General features: G+C 42.0%; 1 protein-coding gene across 1 annotated transcript in view; it reads left to right on the top strand.

Moving 5' to 3' along the window:
• Nucleotides 1–22,422, top strand: part of rbfox3a (RNA binding fox-1 homolog 3a) — a gene marked incomplete at its 3' end in the record, with an annotated part of 258,770 nt that overhangs the window by 72,066 nt on the left and 164,282 nt on the right. Inside the window, exon 2 of the mRNA XM_079235870.1 lies at nucleotides 15,341–15,462. Coding sequence (XP_079091996.1) covers nucleotides 15,341–15,462 — 122 coding nt within the window. The remainder of the gene's footprint in view (nucleotides 1–15,340; nucleotides 15,463–22,422) is intronic.

The raw sequence follows: 22,422 nt of genomic DNA on the forward strand, positions 1-22,422 counted from the left end.
TGTGCTGACAGCACACACACCGTGGTGAGAGGGAGCGCTTCTGGCATAACTTTCATGACAATGAAGTTCAGCATCCAGTTCTTAGAGCCAATGAATGAACAGCAAATGATTGTCTGCTGTGCCACACTGGTGTTACTGGGTGCTTCACTCTCTCTCACACACACACACACAAACACACACACACACCCACAATATTCACTGATACACACATTTACTCATTCTTTGCATTTAACTTAATTACATGAGCTCTTCTTCAGTTGCTAATGCATACACACACCTAACCAACCAACACTCACACACAGACACACAGACACACACACACACACACACACACACACACCACGGTATCAGTCACGGGGCAAGCCAGCTGGCAGCCAGGGCAGCCCCACATCACCATTACCATAGGAATCCTCAATCACTGGGAACTGCTGGTAATGGAGTAGTGCTGGAGAGAAAGTGTGTGTGCGTGGGTGTGTATGTGTTTACATGAATGAGTGAGTGCAGTAATGTGGCAAGGGAGAGCGGGCGAGAGAGAGAGAGAGAAGGAGAGCTTAGAATAGCAGGCGAAAGAGAGGAGTGCTGTCTGTGTTTATTTGCAGTGTGGTGTGTTTTTAAAGCTGAAGAGAGAATTACAACCGGCTTTTGCTTTACCTTCGACCCAAATTAAGCTAATTCATGACACATTACTGTCCTCTTGTCTTCCTCTCTCCTCCACCAGACCTCAACCTCTGCATTCTCTCATCCGTGTATCCTTCCAAGGTTGATTTTCTCTTGCTTTAAGACCAATGGGATGAGCATTTCATGCATGAAATGACTAGTCTGGCTCCCCTGGTACCTCTGTACTGCACACACACACACACACACACACACACACACACACACATAGAATCCAGTGATGTACATACATCCTGGTGTTATGGATTTAATGATTTCCCCGGAGCGAGCATTAGACAGACGACATGTATGTATCACCAACTACATCAACTGTGGCTCCCTTGACCTTGCAGATTATTGCTATCCTCGGCAGCATGGAGGAGTGCACTGCTGTGTTTGTGTGTGTGCGGCTTTTTCTTTAAGTGTATGTATACAGTATCTTCAATTAGAGCAGATGGGTTCACTATTGATCTGTTTCATAGAAGACACGGGGTCTGAATCGCGCTCCATCTCTCACACTCACACAGCCCAACTGCTGCTTCAGTAGAAGAAAGCCTCTTGGTCATTTCAACTTTAGCATTAACGAATTTCCCCCTTTCTTCTTGGTGTTTATTCACAATCAGTAATGATGCGAACAAATAAAGCAGACACTGCACAGGTGTAGTGAGATCCCACAGTTGTGTTGACCAGTCTTGGAGAAAAGAGGCTCAATGATACCGCTCTCCAGTGCTGCAGTACTGGTGTCAGGGACAGTGTCAGCGGCTGCTGGTTCCATGCATAGTCTTTGTGCTTTATCTAAGCTGTAGGGAGCGACACTACTTTGCAACAATAAGTCAACGGGACACACACAGCAAGTCTCCTGGGTGAAAAAAAAAGAAAATCCACCACCCTGACCTCCTCCCCATGTGGACTTTCTTGCTCTTCATAGTACGTCGGTTGGCCCGACTCTCTAATAATGATGGGTTTACATTGGAGTTCGTTGAAAGCCAGATTGTCTCATGCAGACGCTGAGGGACTCTGACTGAGCTGCAGTATTGGACAAGCTGGGAGGTTGGAATCAGAGGAACTCTATCCAGTATTATCAACAATCTCTTTAATGGCCATTAAGGATAAACATACATAAAATGTATCTATCTATCTCTCTCTCTCTCTCTCTCTCTCTCTATATATATATATATATATATATATACCGTAAAAGTCGGGTTACAAGCAGCTTCGGTCAGTGTCCTCGGAACCACCGAAGGTAGCGGTACCAGCCCCGGCTCGACACCCGACTTGAGCAGAGGGGACGCTGCTGCTAGCTAGCGCTCCTGCTAGCTAGTGCTGCTGCTAGCTTGCTACAGCGGGGACACTCACCGGAGGTAGGAGCGGCTTGTAACCCGACTTTTACGGTACATATATATATATATACATATATATATATTTATATATATATATATATATAAATATATATATATATATATCTTTAACTTTGTGTAGCTTCCTTACCAATGAAGGTTTTCTTTAGGATAAAAAATAATCCAGAACCCATACAAAATGCAACCAAATATCAATGAGACACCATGTATTGTGAAAACAACTCTGCACTGTGAAAAGGAAGTGAAGGTCGACTGTCAAACACTGACATGCTCCACCAAACAGACCGGTGAACATGGAGGCGTGCCCTGTGTGGTTGAGCCATGAGGAGGGACCGTCTCTCAGAGCGCTGACGGGATGAACGATGGGATCACTGAGTCGCCTGACTCTTTCTTTTCCTGTCAGAAGTGCATGAAGCAGTGAGTGCCATCACCATCCTCCCTTATCTGCCAACCTTTTCTTTAATCTCTCTCTATACATACACATATGTGCTGTGTTTCCGTCGTTGCATGTGGCAGACAGAGAGTAAACAGTGCAACATGCTTAACCCATGTGGACAGAGGCACACGCTGCTCTCCCAGGCCACGCTAGAGTAATGGACTTGTATTTGCTTCCTGTTGTTTCAATCTGATTTAACCAATATTTGTACATTCTGAATAATTCAGTGGATTTCCTCCCTGTTGCAAAGCGCCGAGCCTTAAATCTACATGTATAATTGAACATATTTATGCTAATCTAATTGTTTTACAGTTAGCCGGCTTTGTAGCGCTTAGTCTCCGGGATAAACAAGCGACGCGAGGAGAAGGCGGCACAAAGCGGAGCGACCCCTCCCTCGCCGCCCGCCGGCCCCACGGGGAAGCCTCTCAAAGCAGCTGTTGACGAGGGCTGATTCCAGGAGGGGGAGAGTGGCACGTTTCCAATCTCACATAAGAACGGGCTTTGAAGCAAACTGTGCGCCATACTGCGTTCACATTACACTATTTGTGTTTCGCGGCAATTTGAGTTAAGGCCTTAATGCCGGCAGCTGAATGCCAAGTTGATTCTCTTGCTCTGGGGCACCAGTCGGATTGTGATTTATTGCTCAAAAGCCTCTTGCTACAAGAGCGGGAGAATGCACTGAATATCTGCGGCTGGTTGCAGAGTATCTGTTGGCTTTGTTACAGTTACACATCAGGATTTTTTATATCCCACACTAGACCCGTTATGAGAGCCAATCCACACGGCTCGCCTCGCAAATATGAGTTCATAAACCAGCCGAACAGCAAACTTTATATAATATAGGAGCAAGACTGTCAGACCGGGACAGCAACAAGCAGACTCTGTCCACCTCCACTAGGTCTGTCTGTGTGTTCATTTACATGTGTGTACAAGCGTGTGCAATTCTTCACATCTCAATTTAAAATCTGGCTTCCTCATCACGAGCCCGGACTCAAGGGGGTTCCTGTCTGCTAATTGGCTGATTGCTCTCTCTGGCCCCGCCTTCCCGTTCACCACACCTCAGTGAACCGTTGCGTAATCGGCCATGTACACACTCCATGGGGGTGTTGGCGACTTCATGCAGCTCTCAGGGCGGGGGGGTCGAGCTAAAAGAGGGGCCTGGTTGGCGTGGCTGTGGCCCTGCTGGGGCTCGGGGCGGCTGGTACTGGATCAAAGTTCTGCTGGCCGGGCAGCCGAGCCGGTTAAACTGACAGGAGCACAGACCCACCTTACCAGCTGTCTGGGCCCCAGAGCCAAAGGGAGAGAGGAATGGAGGCATGGCGGAGAAGTGGAGGGGTGAGATGAAGAGAGGGAACAATGCAGAAGAAATACACTAAAATGCTAATAAAAGGTAAGAGGGAAGGGCGTAATGAAAAAGATTTGTGTGAGCAGAAAGATGGAGGAGACATCAGAGCTAAGAAAAAGGGCAAACAAGGGATAAATATGCAAGGGTTGCTGAGCAGAACGGGGGAATGGAAGTGGGGGGAAAGTGCGGATAAGAGGAGGGAAGAAAAAGGAGTTTGGCAAGAAAACCGACAAAAAGAGAGGATCTTAAAATCAACAGGGATGAAAAATAAAGAGGGAATGACGGTGCAGGCGGGCACAAGAGAGGAAGAATGAAGGAAGGTGCAAGTTATGGATCAAAAGGGAAGGAGGTGGAGCACGGACACGAGTAATGGAGAGACAACACAGAGGAGGTAAGACGGAGCGGGAAGAAAATACTCGAAAAAGGAGGACGGCGATGAAAGGAAGGTGGAGGTGAAGATAATGTCGGTGTGATTGCAAAGCCTGAATGATTGCTAACGAAGTAATATACGGGCGAGAGGGCCGTGATGGAGCACGGGAAGGAGAGCAGGGAGAGGAAAACGGCTGCTGGAGCTAAAACGAGTGGAGTGGAGGCCTGGAGGTAAACTGTAAGTGAATCAAGGGTGTGAGATGATATCGAGGCCACGTAGCTGCTCGTGTTTGAAGGGTTCTTCACACGCCCACGTGCTCACACATGTGCTCCTATCTGTAGGGGAATGAGCAGCAGTCCCAGGAAGCCGTTATTGTCTTTTAACATGTGGCCCGGAGCCAGTGGGAGAGGATTCTCTCTCAACAGGCACACACACACACACACACACACAGAACGAGCTCGGCGGATTTCACTGTTCACAAAGAATCAGGCAGGACTTCCTGTGCACAAGAGGTGGACACGTGTGCCTCCCGTTGTGTGCATTCACCATCCTTCATGTTCGTCCACCATGTTGGTTTTTTGGCTGTCGCCATGTTAGCGGAACCAGAAGGGTAGAGCACAACCGAGCGCTGAGGGGAATATTTTAATCTTGATGCAGATGACGTATGTCTTCGTGGTTCTGGTGTAGCCGCCGGGTATCCGGACCATGACTTTCTTTTCCGTGCGCTGTTCATTGTTTACAACTTAGCAACTTAAGCTACGAAGCTACGAGTTGGAATCGCAAAACGCCCGCTTCACGAGTTGGTTTTAAACCAATCAGAAGCTACACACTGACTTTATACTTTGACCTGTAATCAACCAAAGCCTGCAGAGCATTGTCCCGTTGCCTTCATATTCTACATGTGAATGCAGAGCCTGTTTATAGAGATTATAACTAACATTCATGAAGTGAGAACACACTGTGAAATGGTTCAATTCAGACTCCAGACCGGACAACGTGATAGCCATCGGTCAATTAGAAGGTAGCCCCGCCCCAAAGCATCCCCTGCTTTATGGTCTGTTTCTCCTAAATGGACCATCATTTACTAAATGAACATCATGCTGTGTTGAAGAAGACTTGAAACTAGCGATGGAGACCATAAACTCTCCATATAAGCGACAGAGACAGGGGTTTCCATCTCTCCCAACATATAGCAGGTGAAAAGCCGAGTTCCTTCCTTATAGTGACCACTCAGTTCCATTTGGCTGATGAAGACTTCGAGATGCAGCTGAAAGCTGGGCTTTAGAGTATTTTATTGCAAGAAGCTGGGTGCTGCTGTGTGCCGTGTGTAGTGTAGCAGTGGGCATTGCTTTATGTCAAGTGTCTTTTTATTGCTGCCGCGCCGGTGAAAGCTCATTGTGTTTTCAGGGTGTCCGTCGGTCCCTTTTTTCGTGAGCGCAATATCTCAGGAGTGCCTGGAAGGAATTTCTTTAAATTTGGCACGAACGTCCACTCGGACTCAGAGATGAACCGATTTGAATGGGGATCAAGGGTCAAGTTCTCTCGTAAATGTGATGTTTTATAAACGCCGCCTGGAGGGAATTTCTTCAAATTTGGCTCTTATATAAGAACGGTTTAGAATTGTGTGGACAAAACATATTTTGGGCCATAACTCAAGCCTGACAATTACATAACCAATGTCTAATAGGATAAAGGTTGTGACATTTTGGACAGACATGGATGTAAACAGGAACTTGACTGTTGGCGGTGGTATATATAACCATGAGGTTGGGAATATTTCAACATAATTCAACATATTTACCTTCAGAAGTCAAATAAGTCATCACATTTTTACTACACATCAATAAAGTATTCCTTTTTTTTTACAGTTTTTTTTTATCAGTGCAACATTATAAAGCTGGATAAACATAGTCAGCCCTGGTGATGTTTGCGTCCCAAGCAAGAGCTGCTTTATTAGGCTGCTGTTCACAGCGGCATGCGGGGGCGTGTGCATGTGGGTCTGTTTATACTGCAGGGAAGGTTAGTGAGCGTAATTGAATCATATTAATTCCTCCACATGGCTTGTCAAGGCCCTTTTTATGACTTGGAGCTAATCCATAAGGATGCTTAACATTGATTTAGCCATGCATTGATAAGTTACGCCAGGATGCAGAATGGCAAAAAGCTCTCTGAGCGTAGATATCGCAAAACAAACATTTGGCAATTTGTTCCCGCTGCTGCAGAGAGTTGCTGCTGTCGAATACATGAATGAAAAAGAAACACGGCATAAACGTCTGGCCACTGAGCCCGCGGTTTCGCGTGGTGACATTCAAAACGTTTCTCTAAGTTTCTAAAATATTCACAGCACCGCGATTATACATCGCAGAAATATATTTTTTACGTCTGGCGGAAAAAGGAGACTTCCTGCTTCCGGGTGCCTGTCCAGGCAGAGCCCAGCATCGTTTGAACATCATCATGCAAGCCAAAGGGCAGCAGTGTGTCATCTGACGCTGGTAAAAAAAAAAAAAATCCTTCTCTGTGATTTGTTGAATCATATGTCCGTCGCCATTTCGTGAACTGAACACCCAATGTACACTCAGGAAGTCTCAAAGCACTACCCACCTGAGCATAGACACACGCTACAGGTTTTAGTCAGAGAAAAGCGACATCATGACGACAAAGAGATTCAACACGGAGGAAGCAAGACGCATGATTCTGGAGAGCAGCGAGGAGGAGGAGGACATGGCATCCTCATCAGAGCTCGAAGGCTTCAGTTCTTCTGAGGAAGATGGTAAGTGTAGTTACTAAACTTTGTTACGTGTCTGTAAGACACGCGGTGCAGACTAGTAATGTGTACACTGTGCACGAGAGCACGCCACGCGGTGCACGCTGCTGCTCACGTTACCATCCTTATTGCTCTTTAAAAGTGACGCCTTGTGTAACTGACATTTATACAACGGACTCAATCGTGTAACAAACGCCACGCGCGAGCAAACAGTTCTCACATTGGTCCGATTTTATGCGGCTATAAATAGGCTCTGTTGCGTTTTTTTTTTAAGGTGTGGAGGATTGGGGGTGCGTGAACCCGGTCGGGATGTAGAAGGGGGTGCGTGGCCTAAAAAGTTTGGGAACCGCTGATCTATGTGAAGTGGATGGACACGAAACAAGTATCTTCCTGCTCCACATCCTCCTGCTCCACATCCTCCTGCTCCACATGCTCCTGCTCCACATCCTCCTGCTCCACATCCTCCTGCTCCACATCCTCCTGCTCCACATCCTCCTGCTCCACATCCTCCTGCTCCACATCCTCATGGCATGAGGATGTGCCATTGAAGCAAAGCAAGCCATACTCGTATATTGTAAATAGTCTGACTAGTTTTTGTTCTGTTTTATATTTCTCAATATATATTCTGTACATATATATTTTTTTTATAATACATATTTTTATTTCCCCCCAAAAAATTGTTGTGAAGGTCATTTTTCATTTGCACACACTCCATGAAGCTTTATCTGTAGTATGAAGTCATGTCTCAGTACCATTTTTATCATTTTGGTGAAAGGTCTGAAAGACCATATTTCTACTCAAAAAACGCGAATGAAAATTTAGTTTTAGACATTTATTTACATGTATCTACCATTTTATTCATGTATTTCACTGCTTTTGTGAATCTAAATCCTTTGGTAAACCAATTTCCGGAGTTACCACATAAGTAAAGTCAGGTTTTTTTCAAGCGATCTGAATAATTTCAAAAAATCGAGATTCCATTTTTCAGCTTTAGTGTCATATTGTAACGTTTTTCTCTTTACACTTTTGCCTTATGACAATGGTTATACAGATAGCTGAGATTGTTCTGCAATTTATGATGTAAAACATGGGTATGTATCTTATATGAAAGTGCCTTAAAAGGTGAATCTAAGAAAATTATGTAAAATCGAGAAAATCGACTGGAAATGACCTCCAGTGTTCAGTGTGATAAGCAATGCCCCAACCCGGTCCACCTCTGCTGACTAACTCGCTCTCCATGGCCACTGATTGTGTGCGGTTGCATCACATGATGCAAGGCAGAAGTGAGGAGTCTCCACAGTCCTACCTGGACACGTAGCAATGCTGCTTTCCTATTGCACAAGCTCCTATTAAAATATTTAAGTAGGTGATTCAACACAGAACGCATTGGTTGAGTTTATCAAAATCCCTTTACTGCAGCAAAAAAAGAGCCTCTTCACAGGCTGTGGATGCTGCTGTGTAAATCTCCGCTGTAGTTAGCTAAGATGCTGTCCTAGACACATTAGTCTCCAGATGACTGGCTGGTAATAGGAAACCATAGCAGCTCAGCCATGGGCTTTTATTGGCCTTTAAGATTTTCATCAGCAGTTATTAGTAACAGTGCTGACCAATCCACTGCTTGGCTTGATGGGCTGTGAAGTCTTTATTGGGCTCCTTCGGATCGCTTGATGAGGAGCGCAAGAAGTTCCTCATTCCGCTCAGTGTGTTTCCAAAGAGCTCTGGCTGGACCGCACTTTTAATATTTGAGGCGTTTAGCCGACATTAATCCAAGGTGTAGACGGAGCCGCAGCACATCAGACGGCCTGTGATGAAAGCAGCCGCTGGTCAGAGTGTTCCTGAAGCGTGGAGGTCTGCGCGGCGCTTCAGGAGCGTTCCCTCATCGACAAGAGGTTCCTTTTGTGGTGAAAGTCAGACGTTCAGGATCAGAGCGGCGGTGTGTGTTATGCTAAGTATATTTAATCTTAAGTATACTTTAGTATCCTAATCATAAGTATACTTAAAGTGTGTTATTTTGGAACAACTTCTTTTGTACTCAATATATTTAAGTTATACATAAATAGTATTTAAGTACAACTTTAAGTATATTAAGTATATTTTTGTGTGCTAAATTGGAACAGCTTCAAGTATACTTAGTACTGTGTATGTGTTTATATACATGCTGATAGCTCACTTAAAATGTGTTTTAAGTAGATTTAAAATGTGTTTTAAGTAGATTTAAAATGTGTTTTAAGTAGATTTGAAATATATTATTAGTATGTTACAAATATGTAAACAAATATGTAATTTTAATATATTTAATAGTATACCAAAAGTATACTTTTGGTATACTATTAACACATTATAAATATAATAGTGTGTTAATAGTATACTTTTGGTATACTATTAGCACATTATAAATATAATAATATTGTGTTAATAGTATACTTTTGGTATACTTTTAGCACATTATAAATATAATAATATTGTGTTAATAGTATACTTTTGGTATACTATTAGCACATTCTGAATATAATAATATTGTGTTAATAGTATACTTTTAGCACATTATATATATATAATAATATTGTGCTAATAGTATACCAAAAGTATACTTTTGGTATACTATTAGCACATTATAAATATAATAATATTGTCTACCCTAAATGCTGAATGAACTTCCCAGATAGTAATCAAAATTACTTTATTACGTTGAACTATAAATGGAACACCAAACACAATACAACTTAAAAAACAACACATAGAAACATAGAACATAGAACATAGAACATAGAACCATAGAACATAGAACATAGAAACATAGAACATAGAACATAGAACATAGAAACATAGAACATAGAAACATAGAACATAGAACATAGAACATAGAACATAGAAACATAGAAACATAGAACATAGAAACATAGTACATAGAACATAGAAACATAGAACATAGAAACATAGAAACATAGAACATAGAAACATAGAACATAGAACATAGAAACATAGAACATAGAACATAGAAACATAGAACATAGAAACATAGAACATAGAACATGGAAACATAGAACATAGAACATAGAAACATAGAACATAGAAACATAGAACATAGAAACATAGAACATAGAACATAGAAACATAGAAACATAGAACATGGAAACATAGAACATAGAACATAGAAACATAGAACATAGAACATAGAAACATAGAACATAGAAACATAAAACACAGAACATAGAAACATAGAACATAGAACATAGAAACATAGAACATAGAAACATAGAAACATAGAACATGGAAACATAGAAACATAGAACATGGAAACATAGAACATAGAACATAGAACATAGAAACATAGAACATAGAACATAGAACATAGAAACATAGAAACATAGAACATAGAAACATAGAACATAGAACATAGAAACATAGAAACATAGAACATGGAAACATAGAACATAGAACATAGAAACATAGAACATAGAAACATAGAACATAGAAACATAGAACATAGAACATAGAACATAAAACATAGAACATAGAAACATAGAACATAGAAACATAGAAACATAGAAACATAGAACATAGAAACATAGAACATAGAAACATAGAACATAGAACATAGAAACATAGAACATAAAACATAGAACATAGAAACATAGAAACATAGAACATAGAACATAGAAACATAGAACATAGAAACATAGCACATAGAACATAGAAACATAAAACACAGAACATAGAAACATAGAACATAGAAACATAGAACATAGAAACATAGAACATAGAAACATAGAACATAGAAACATAGAACATAGCACATAGAAACATAGAACATAAAACATAGAACATAGAAACATAGAACATAGAAACATAGAAACATAGAAACATAGAACATAGAAACATAGAACATAGAAACACAGAACATAGAAACATAGAACATAGAAACATAGAACATAGAAACATAGAAACATAGAACATAGAACATAGAAACATAGAACATAGAAACATAGAACATAGAAACACAGAACATAGAAACATAGAACATAGAAACATAGAACATAGAAACATAGAACATAGAACATAGAAACATAGAACATAGAAACATAGAACATAGAAACAGGCTCCATTCATGTATATCGCCTTTGATTGAACTGCTCATTATTGCATCCTTATGATGTCCACGTTCGCTGTGACATCACAGGCGTCTCCCGCTTCCTCTGGTTCCCCCGACCTCGTTACATAACAGCTTACTGCACGGCGAGTTCTTAAATTAAAGATACAGTCGGATGAAGTATAGATGCAATTACAAGACACTTCAATATTTAAGTTCCTTAAATATTAATATATTACTGCAAAGTTGGCCATTATATACAAATAATGCAAAGTATGTTAAGCTCACATTAAAGTCAATTAACGTCCGCGGTTTGTTGGAAGTCCTTATGAGGATATCATAGGGATATTATGAAGGAATTATCATAAACTAATTGAACTCGTGCTTCTTTTTTAAAAGGTGTTCATGTTCTGCGGGTCACTTCTCCTCAAAAGTATTTCCCAACATATATATTTTTTATGCAGTCCTTAAAAAAAAGAAAAAGCCACATAGGGAAACATATCTGATGGTGTAGGAGACGCATTAAAATATTATTTATTAATATATTACGTTCATGCCCCCACGCCGTGAACGAGTGAACTCGATATTCCAGAAACGCACGGAGGGAATTCCTTCATCCTCTTTGACTCAATTATGAACTGATTACAGCGCAGAGGTCAAAGGTCACCGTGATCTCACACAGCAACTCAATAAATCATACGCTGGTTATGACAATTTCACACACAAATCTAATGAGATAAATTCATGCATTGAAGACATTTCCGACCGTCATGAATGTCTTTGAGGTTTCTCTCCCGTTAAGAGCTTCATGAATATTGTCTTTCATATTCATGTAATGTGTTGTAACTCTGTTGCGTTGCTCATTCTGGTCACATGACCTCTGTTGCTCCTGTCCATCCTGATAGAGGATCCTCCTCTGTTGCTCTCCTGAAGGCTTCTTCCCCTCTTTCTCCATGTTCTTCCTGATCCGATGTGAGGGTCAAAGGTCAGAGGATGTCGTATGTGTACTCACACACTCACTGTCTCACTGAGACGCTGAGACCAATGTGCTTCTCTTGGTTTGACAAGTCAAAATATCTCCCGTGAAGAGGATGATTTGCACATAAGGCCGGCCTGTCTGGCATCACACACACAACTATAAGCCTCCATGTCATGCAGTGTTTTTTTCTATCCTTATCCCTCTCTCTCCTGTTTTTTCTCTTGCTTACAGCACACACACACACACACACACACACACACACACTCCCACTGGATAAGGTTTTGGTGCTCAGAGCTCCCGGGGGAATGGAGAGTGATAAATTCTGGAAGTGAGAGGGAAAGCGGTTCAGAACACGGGAGGAGAGGAGGCCATAACTTGGTCTGGAGTGGGAGTGGACTGGGCAGATCCAGCTCTCTAAAGATGACAGAGGGTGCACATGTGTGTGTGTGAGAGAGAGAGAGAGAGAGCGAGAGAGAGAGAGACCCCAGGTCCCCAAACACATCCTTATGCCCAACTCATATTTTCTTCTCCTCCTGTCCTTCTATTCCTGCCATCGGCATCAGGTGAGCCAAGTGGGGTAGCAGACTGAGTCTCTCTCTCTCTCTCTCTCTCTCTCTCTCTCTCTCTCTCTCTCTCTCTCTCTCTCTCTCTCTCTCACTCACGACCCAAAGGGTGTTGACTGGGATGCAAGCCTAGCAGACACATACTTGCCAAAGAACCAGGCCAGACGCAAGCCAGCAGGCCATAACCGTGTGTGTGTGTGTGTGTGTGTGTGTGTGTGTGTGTGTGTGTGTGTGTGTGTGTGTGCGCCAAGCTACTTAGAGTGATGGAATGTAAGATAGGCCCACTCTAAGTGGAGCCAGGAGGAAGCAGCCAGGTCCTGGTGCTGGCTCCATCAGAAGAGGTCTGGCTGCTCTTCCCTGCATGTAGAGTCATCATCAGTCGCACCTCCAGTTCGGGTTTCACCTCCAGTCCGAGGCTCCGCCCACATCCCCCCGAATAAAGGCTGCTCTCTGCCAAGGTGATGGGTTTATTTGAACTCTGATTGGTTTATTTGAACTCACTGAAACATTTATTCCTCCAGGTAATTTAGTTTGTTCAGTCGGGGGAGAACCTCCAATAAATGCACTGAGACAAAATTGAGGCATCAATTCTCTTCCAAAGTAATTGTGTTCGGTTAGCTGGAGGTGAATATGTAATCTAAAATTATGCGGGGTTATTAATGTCAGTATGTGAAATACATGGGGTTTGAGTAGGTCTAATTAACAGCAAGGACTATTAATTCTTGTCAAACTAAACTATAGAGACCAGCCGGCGCTCCTAAAAGTTAACTTCCCATACAGAAAAACTGAACATATTTTCTCCCAAATAATGTTTATTTTTTTTTTGTCTGCGCCGGAAGGATGTCTGGCTGTTGGATGACTTTCACGCTGTTATTGAAATGTACTTTTAAATAACCTGAGCAACGTTATTGGCTGTTTTTATGAAATATGAAGAAAAGTGTCAAAGTGAAAGTAACGTGTTACGCAATTTGTATCACACTTTAACGATTACACACAATTCTTTAGAGCAATAACATCGAAATAATTGAGAAAGCAGTTTAAAGACATGGAAATTGTATGAAAATGGACGATATCAACGGAAATGACATCACTTCAATTCTAACGCTGTGGTGGAGGAGACAACAAGAGGAGAGGAAGAGGAGAGGAAGAGGAAGGGCCGAGAGACCAAGAGAATGGATGGAGAGCAGGTGAACGAGACAGCAGGAGGAGTGGAAGCAGGAAGAGTGAAAGACAGTCGTGGCTGAAGCCGGACTCAGGAGTCTGGTTTCAAAGGCAGCAGAGCATCCATGAAGCATGACTCTGACATGTTCCCAGGTCTGTGTGACTCCTCTCAGCCCAACAGCACTAGTGGTACTCTGAAACTTAAACAGGAACGACAAGGGCAAGAAGAAGAGGATTCTTTCTTCTTCTTCTTTCTTACAGACCACTCACATCTGGGCCTCATCCTATGACATTACAGGATCGTCTCATCCAGCGTTCTGAGCTTTACCTAAAAATAATGCTCCGTAAATCATGTCATCATAAATCACAGAAATAAAGAAGGCACACGCTGGGCTGGAGGGAGGAGATGTGGAAGGAGGGAGGAGATGTGGAAGGAGGGAGGAGATGTGGAAGGAGGGAGGGAGGAGATGTGGAAGGAGGGAGGGAGGAGATGTGGAAGGAAGGAGGAGATGTGGAAGGAGGGAGGAGATGTGGAAGGAGGGAGGGAGGAGATGTGGAAGGAGGGAGGGAGGAGATGTGGAAGGAGGGAGGAGATGTGGAAGGAGGGAGGGAGGAGATGTGGAAGGAGGGAGGAGATGTGGAAGGAGGGAGGAGATGAGGGAGGAGGGAGGAGATGAGGGAGGAGATGTGGAAGGAGGGAGGAGATGTGGAAGGAGGGAGGAGATGTGGATGGAGGGAGGAGATGTGGATGGAGGGAGGAGATGTGGAAGGAGGAAGGAGATGTGGATGGAAGGAGGAGATGTGGAAGGAGGAAGGAGATGTGGATGGAAGGAGGAGATGTGGATGGAGGGAGGAGATGTGGATGGAGGGAGGAGATGTGGAAGGAGGAAGGAGATGTGGATGGAAGGAGGAGATGTGGAAGGAGGAAGGAGATGTGGATGGAAGGAGGAGATGTGGATGGAGGGAGGAGATGTGGATGGAAGGAGGAGATGTGGAAGGAGGGAGGAGATGTGGAAGGAGGGAGGAGATGTGGAAGGAGGGAGGAGATGTGGAAGGAAGGAGGAGATGTGGAAGGAGGGAGGAGATGTGGAAGGAAGGAGGAGATGTGGAAGGAAGGAGGGAGGAGATGTGGAAGGAGGGAGGAGATGTAGAAGGAGGGAGGAGATGTGGAAGGAAGGAGGAGATGTAGAAGGAGGGAGAAGATGTGGAAGGAGGGAGGAGATGAGGGAGGAGATGTGGAAGGAGGGAGGAGATGTGGAAGGATGGAGGAGATGAGGGAGGAGATGTGGAAGGAGGGAGGAGATGTGGAAGGAGGGAGGAGATGAGGCAGGAGATGTGGAAGGAGGGAGGAGTCTGGAGTATTAATGAGGGGAGAAAACTACTCCACACAGAGGAGGAAGCAGTGGAGAAGATGTCAGGATATTTGATACTTTTATGAATAAACAGACTCAGAATGATGCATTACGCCCCTACCCCTCACACACGGCCTGAGAGAGAGAGAGAGAGAGAGAGAGAGAGAGAGAGAGAGAGAGAGAGAGAGAGAGGCAGCATCTGTTTTTTCAACTGCTTGAAGTGTAAACCTGCTCGCCGTGGTGAAACGTGACCTGTGTTGTTTTGCAGAAACCAAGCCAGGAAGTGGTCCGTGCAAACCAGGAACCATTGCTCTGTTCGGCAACGTGGTGTACAGCGGGTTGCTCAACGAGCACTTCTGGCACCTCGGGGTTCCCCTCGTCACCAGGCTGGTCAGTTCCTCTTCACTCCTCTGTTCTTCGCTCCAGACCTCATTATGAAGTGCTTTGTTGCTGCTGGCTGCATTACACTGTGTGTGTCTCTCTCTCACACACACACACACACACACACACACACACACACACACACACACACACGTCATAATGTAGTGCTGTTAAATGTGTTGTTCGGGTGTTGTTGAGCTGCAGCTGTTGGTGGTTTCTTTCATCAGAGCCACAAAGTATGAGACGTAGTGCAGGATGGAGAGATATTTGATGAATGGAATATTTATGCAGGGTTCATACGCTCATGGAAAACCTGGAAAAGTCATGGAATTTTAAAATGGTTATTTCCAGGCCTGGAAAAGTCCTTGGAAAAAAATCAAAAGTTTAGTAAAAGTCATGTAAATGTGTTATATTCATGTGTTCATGTAAATGTGTTATATTCATGTGTTCATGACGTTCATTTACGCTGAGTTTTACATAATGAATATGCTTTAAAAAGAAAGACTCAAAATATAAGCAGGCATACATACAGGCATCTATATAAATGTTTATTCTTTTAATCAAACTATTGTCTCATTCATTTGTGTCCTTTAAGGTTTACTGTATGCTTTGTATTCTCATTGTTAGTTTAAATACTACATTTACTCACTTTTTACTGTTTACACCCAGATTTCACTCATGGACATTTAGTTTAAAGTCATGGAATCCACTGGTCAACATGTGTATGAACCCTGTATTTATATATCTGACAATACGTCTGTTTTGCTAACTTATTGTCAGCTGATCCTGTTCAGTGTAATTATTGGTGGAACTGAATTCACATCCTGATTTTATTCCAATGCCATAATGCTCTTTGGCTTGTTTAAATGTTGAGTTCTCATTTGTAAAGCGCTATAGCTCAACACTTCTTTCTGTGTCCACGTCTGTGAGGCGTGGGACGTAGACCTTGATGCGAGTGAGGGTGAGTTGTTTCCCGGCGCTGGAGCGGTGCTGGGAGGTTCTGCAGCAGCTGGATCGGCTGTTGCCGGGCGGGTTTGAGCGGTGGTTTGGAGCTCTCCAGGGTCCTGGATGGAGATAAACATCCACAGTGAAGGCTGTGCGTCTGCCTCCTCACTTGTTGTTCCTACTTCAGGACCGGCCCCATGAATAATGGATTGGGTTCTAGCATTAACACAAACTAATGCAATATTAGTGGTATTTCAATTAACTTTGAATTAGGCAGAAATCTCTTCTATGTCACTCGCTGACTGCGTGGCTCTGTTTTATTGAACTGCTGATAAATGTTGTATTTGATAGAGATCGATGTTGTCTCCCCGTCAGGTCAGGAGACGGACGAGGATATTCTGGCTCAGTCTGATCGCTCACACACACACACACACACACACACACACGCTCGCTCGCTTATTGCCTCTGATGAAATACAGCGGATTCTGGTTCATGGGGAAATAATTGTCGCTTTGCTTTTTATTTTGTGTTTTGTATTCCATCAATTCAGATATTGTTTCGCTGTTTGGAAAGTGGAAACCAGATATTCTGTCAAAGCTGGAAACATCTGAACTTTCAGATGGTAACTGGGAAATGTACAATATTTATTTTCAACATTGTGAATATTTGAACTGAGTGTTCCTATACAGCAGCTGGTATATATGCTACATGTTCCATCTGTTATTTACCTTGACACACACACACACACACACACACACACACACACACACACACACACACACGTATCTTAAAGGATTCATGGAGTTGGAGCTCTGTAACAAAGATGCCTCAGCTTAATACACAGAAACCATGAAATCCATTTTTTGTATAGATAAAAAGGTTATTTAAGTATTAATGACACCCACAAATACTAACTAATGAACATACAAGTAAATTACTAAATGCAATGATGAATGAATGCAATTATGAATAAATCCATGAATACAATGGGAGGGAAATGAATGAATGAATGAGGGCCACTATATAGCGGCTACAGCACTAAATGATCTGACAAGATGGATTACCTTGTGGGAATTAATGAGAGCATTATTGTTTCTCAGTCTTCACCAGCAAAGTGTCTCTCAGAGACGCAGAGCAGGAAGAGACAAACAAACTAGTCCATTAAAGAGACACAAAAGAACTACAAAAAGATGCAAACAACTACAATGAGGGTACATTATGAAAAGATGTTCAGAGGAAAAGAGCAGAAACAATTACAAAGAAACACAAATCATCTACAAAGAGGTTTGAAGAGCTTTAAACTGACCACAGAAACATCAAACCACTGCAAAGAAGGACCAGGACACGTCATAAAGTATGAAGTATGAAGTAATCTGTGGCGATGGAGAAGCTTAGTCTGAGAAGATATGGTGATGTTACGGTCATGGAATTTTAAAATGGTTGTTTCCAGGCCTGGAAAAGTCCTTGAAATACCAAAAGTGTAGTAAAAGTCATGTAAATGTGTTATATTCATGTGTTCATGTCGTTCATTCACGCTGAGTTTGAAATAATGAATATGCTTTTAAAAGAAAGACGCTCAAAATATAAGCAGGCATACATGCAGGCATCTATATAAATGTTTAGATACAAAGGTCTTGCTTTATCTTTTATATCATGCATGAAGCACACACACTTTACAGGAGTGAAGTTCTAAATGGACGCAGAGCTCCTTTCAACCTACAGCATGAAGTATGAAACACACATCCAGCCTCCAACCTGTATCGCAGGAGTCAGACGCTTCTTTCTTTCTTTCTCTCCTCTGACTTATCCCTCCTCTGTTGTGCCAAATCAGCAAATTGAAAATGAATAGAGAGCGGCAGAGAGAGGGACCACAGCTCACGCTCCTGAGTTTATTGTGCATCAAGGACGGATGATGATGTCAACCTCCCTAGAACGAGGAGGGCATGTGGGCATGAGTGTGTATGCAGCGCATTCACTGTGTATGAACCTGAGCTCCACCCATACTGGGCATGTCTGGCAGTTAGAGTACTGTAACGTAAACCTTTAGTCCAGTCTACTGCTTAACTTAAACCTTTAGTCCAGTCTACTGCTTAACTTAAACCTTTAGTCCAGTCTACTGCTTAATTTAAACCTTTAGTCCAGTCTCCTGCTTAACGTAAACCTTTAGTCCAGTCTACTCTGTAACGTAAACCTTTAGTCCAGTCTCCTGCTTAACTTAAACCTTTAGTCCAGTCTACTGCTTAACTTAAACCTTTAGTCCAGTCTCCTGCTTAACGTAAACCTTTAGTCCAGTCTCCTGCTTAACTTAAACCTTTAGTCCAGTCTACTGCTTAACTTAAACCTTTAGTCCAGTCTACTGCTTAACTTAAACCTTTAGTCCAGTCTCCTGCTTAACGTAAACCTTTAGTCCAGTCTCCTGCTTAACTTAAACCTTTAGTCCAGTCTACTGCTTAACTTAAACCTTTAGTCCAGTCTACTGCTTAACTTAAACCTTTAGTCCAGTCTACTCTGTAACGTAAACCTTTAGTCCAGTCTACTGCTTAACTTAAACCTTTAGTCCAGTCTCCTCCGTAACTTAAACCTTTAGTCCAGTCTACTGCTTAACTTAAACCTTTAGTCCAGTCTACTGCTTAACTTAAACCTTTAGTCCAGTCTACTGCTTAATTTAAACCTTTAGTCCAGTCTACTGCTTAACTTAAACCTTTAGTCCAGTCTCCTGCTTAACTTAAACCTTTAGTCCAGTCTACTGCTTAACTTAAACCTTTAGTCCAGTCTCCTGCTTAACGTAAACCTTTAGTCCAGTCTCCTGCTTAACTTAAACCTTTAGTCCAGTCTACTGCTTAACTTAAACCTTTAGTCCAGTCTACTCCTTAACTTAAACCTTTAGTCCAGTCTACTCTGTAACGTAAACCTTTAGTCCAGTCTACTGCTTAACTTAAACCTTTAGTCCAGTCTACTGCTTAACTTAAACCTTTAGTCCAGTCTACTGCTTAACTTAAACCTTTAGTCCAGTCTACTGCTTAACTTAAACCTTTAGTCCAGTCTCCTGCTTAACTTAAACCTTTAGTCCAGTCTACTGCTTAACTTAAACCTTTAGTCCAGTCTCCTGCTTAACGTAAACCTTTAGTCCAGTCTCCTGCTTAACTTAAACCTTTAGTCCAGTCTACTGCTTAACTTAAACCTTTAGTCCAGTCTACTCCTTAACTTAAACCTTTAGTCCAGTCTACTCTGTAACGTAAACCTTTAGTCCAGTCTACTGCTTAACTTAAACCTTTAGTCCAGTCTCCTCCGTAACTTAAACCTTTAGTCCAGTCTACTGCTTAACTTAAACCTTTAGTCCAGTCTACTGCTTAACTTAAACCTTTAGTCCAGTCTACTGCTTAATTTAAACCTTTAGTCCAGTCTACTGCTTAACTTAAACCTTTAGTCCAGTCTCCTGCTTAACTTAAACCTTTAGTCCAGTCTACTGCTTAACTTAAACCTTTAGTCCAGTCTCCTGCTTAACGTAAACCTTTAGTCCAGTCTCCTGCTTAACTTAAACCTTTAGTCCAGTCTACTGCTTAACTTAAACCTTTAGTCCAGTCTACTCCTTAACTTAAACCTTTAGTCCAGTCTACTCTGTAACGTAAACCTTTAGTCCAGTCTACTGCTTAACTTAAACCTTTAGTCCAGTCTACTGCTTAACTTAAACCTTTAGTCCAGTCTACTGCTTAACTTAAACCTTTAGTCCAGTCTACTGCTTAACTTAAACCTTTAGTCCAGTCTACTGCTTAACTTAAACCTTTAGTCCAGTCTACTCTGTAACGTAAACCTTTAGTCCAGTCTACTGCTTAATTTAAACCTTTAGTCCAGTCTACTCCTTAACTTAAACCTTTAGTCCAGTCTACTGCTTAACTTAAACCTTTAGTCCAGTCTACTGCTTAACTTAAACCTTTAGTCCAGTCTACTGCTTAACTTAAACCTTTAGTCCAGTCTACTGTTTAACTTAAACCTTTAGTCCAGTCTACTCTGTAACTTAAACCTTTAGTCCAGTCTACTCTGTAACTTAAACCTTTAGTCCAGTCTACTGCTTAACTTAAACCTTTAGTCCAGTCTACTGCTTAACTTAAACCTTTAGTCCAGTCTACTCTGTAACGTAAACCTTTAGTCCAGTCTACTCTGTAACTTAAACCTTTAGTCCAGTCTACTCCTTAACTTAAACCTTTAGTCCAGTCTACTCTGTAACTTAAACCTTTAGTCCAGTCTACTGCTTAACTTAAACCTTTAGTCCAGTCTACTGCTTAACTTAAACCTTTAGTCCAGTCTACTGCTTAACTTAAACCTTTAGTCCAGTCTACTGCTTAACTTAAACCTTTAGTCCAGTCTACTCTGTAACGTAAACCTTTAGTCCAGTCTACTTTGTAACTTAAACCTTTAGTCCAGGCTACTCTGTAACTTACACCTTTAGTCCAGTCTACTCTGTAACTTAAATCTTTAGTCCAGTCTACTCTGTAACTTACACCTTTAGTCCAGTCTACTCTGTAACTTAAACCTTTAGTCCAGTCTACTCTGTAACTTAAACCTTTAGTCCAGTCTACTCTGTAACTTAAACCTTTAGTCCAGTCTACTCCTTAACTTAAACCTTTAGTCCAGTCTACTGCTTAACTTAAACCTTTAGTCCAGTCTACTCCTTAACTTAAACCTTTAGTCCAGTCTACTCTGTAACGTAAACCTTTAGTCCAGTCTACTCCTTAACTTAAACCTTTAGTCCAGTCTACTCCTTAACTTAAACCTTTAGTCCAGTCTACTCTGTAACTTAAACCTTTAGTCCAGTCTACTGCTTAACTTAAACCTTTAGTCCAGTCTACTCTGTAACTTACACCTTTAGTCCAGTCTACTCTGTAACGTAAACCTTTAGTCCAGTCTACTCTGTAACTTAAACCTTTAGTCCAGTCTACTCTGTAACTTAAACCTTTAGTCCAGTCTACTGCTTAACTTAAACCTTTAGTCCAGTCTACTGCTTAACTTAGACCTTTAGTCCAGTCTACTGCTTAACTTAAACCTTTAGTCCAGTCTACTCTGTAACTTACACCTTTAGTCCAGTCTACTCCTTAACTTAAACCTTTAGTCCAGTCTACTCCTTAACTTACACCTTTAGTCCAGTCTACTCCTTAACTTAAACCTTTAGTCCAGTCTACTCCTTAACTTAAACCTTTAGTCCAGTCTACTGCTTAACTTAAACCTTTAGTCCAGTCTACTGCTTAACTTAGACCTTTAGTCCAGTCTACTGCTTAACTTAAACCTTTAGTCCAGTCTACTCTGTAACTTACACCTTTAGTCCAGTCTACTCCTTAACTTAAACCTTTAGTCCAGTCTACTCCTTAACTTACACCTTTAGTCCAGTCTACTCCTTAACTTAAACCTTTAGTCCAGTCTACTCCTTAACTTAAACCTTTAGTCCAGTCTACTCTGTAACTTAAACCTTTAGTCCAGTCTACTCCGTAGCTTAAACCTTTAGTCCAGTCTACTGCTTAACTTAAACCTTTAGTCCAGTCTACTCTGTAACTTACACCTTTAGTCCAGTCTACTCCTTAACTTAAACCTTTAGTCCAGTCTACTCCTTAACTTACACCTTTAGTCCAGTCTACTCCTTAACTTAAACCTTTAGTCCAGTCTACTCCTTAACTTAAACCTTTAGTCCAGTCTACTGCTTAACTTAAACCTTTAGTCCAGTCTACTGCTTAACTTAGACCTTTAGTCCAGTCTACTGCTTAACTTAAACCTTTAGTCCAGTCTACTCTGTAACTTACACCTTTAGTCCAGTCTACTCCTTAACTTAAACCTTTAGTCCAGTCTACTCCTTAACTTACACCTTTAGTCCAGTCTACTCCTTAACTTAAACCTTTAGTCCAGTCTACTCCTTAACTTAAACCTTTAGTCCAGTCTACTCTGTAACTTAAACCTTTAGTCCAGTCTACTCCTTAACTTACACCTTTAGTCCAGTCTACTCCTTAACTTAAACCTTTAGTCCAGTCTACTCCTTAA

Source organism: Taurulus bubalis (assembly GCF_910589615.1).
Source record: "Taurulus bubalis genome assembly, chromosome: 2".
NCBI lineage: Eukaryota > Metazoa > Chordata > Actinopteri > Perciformes > Cottidae > Taurulus > Taurulus bubalis.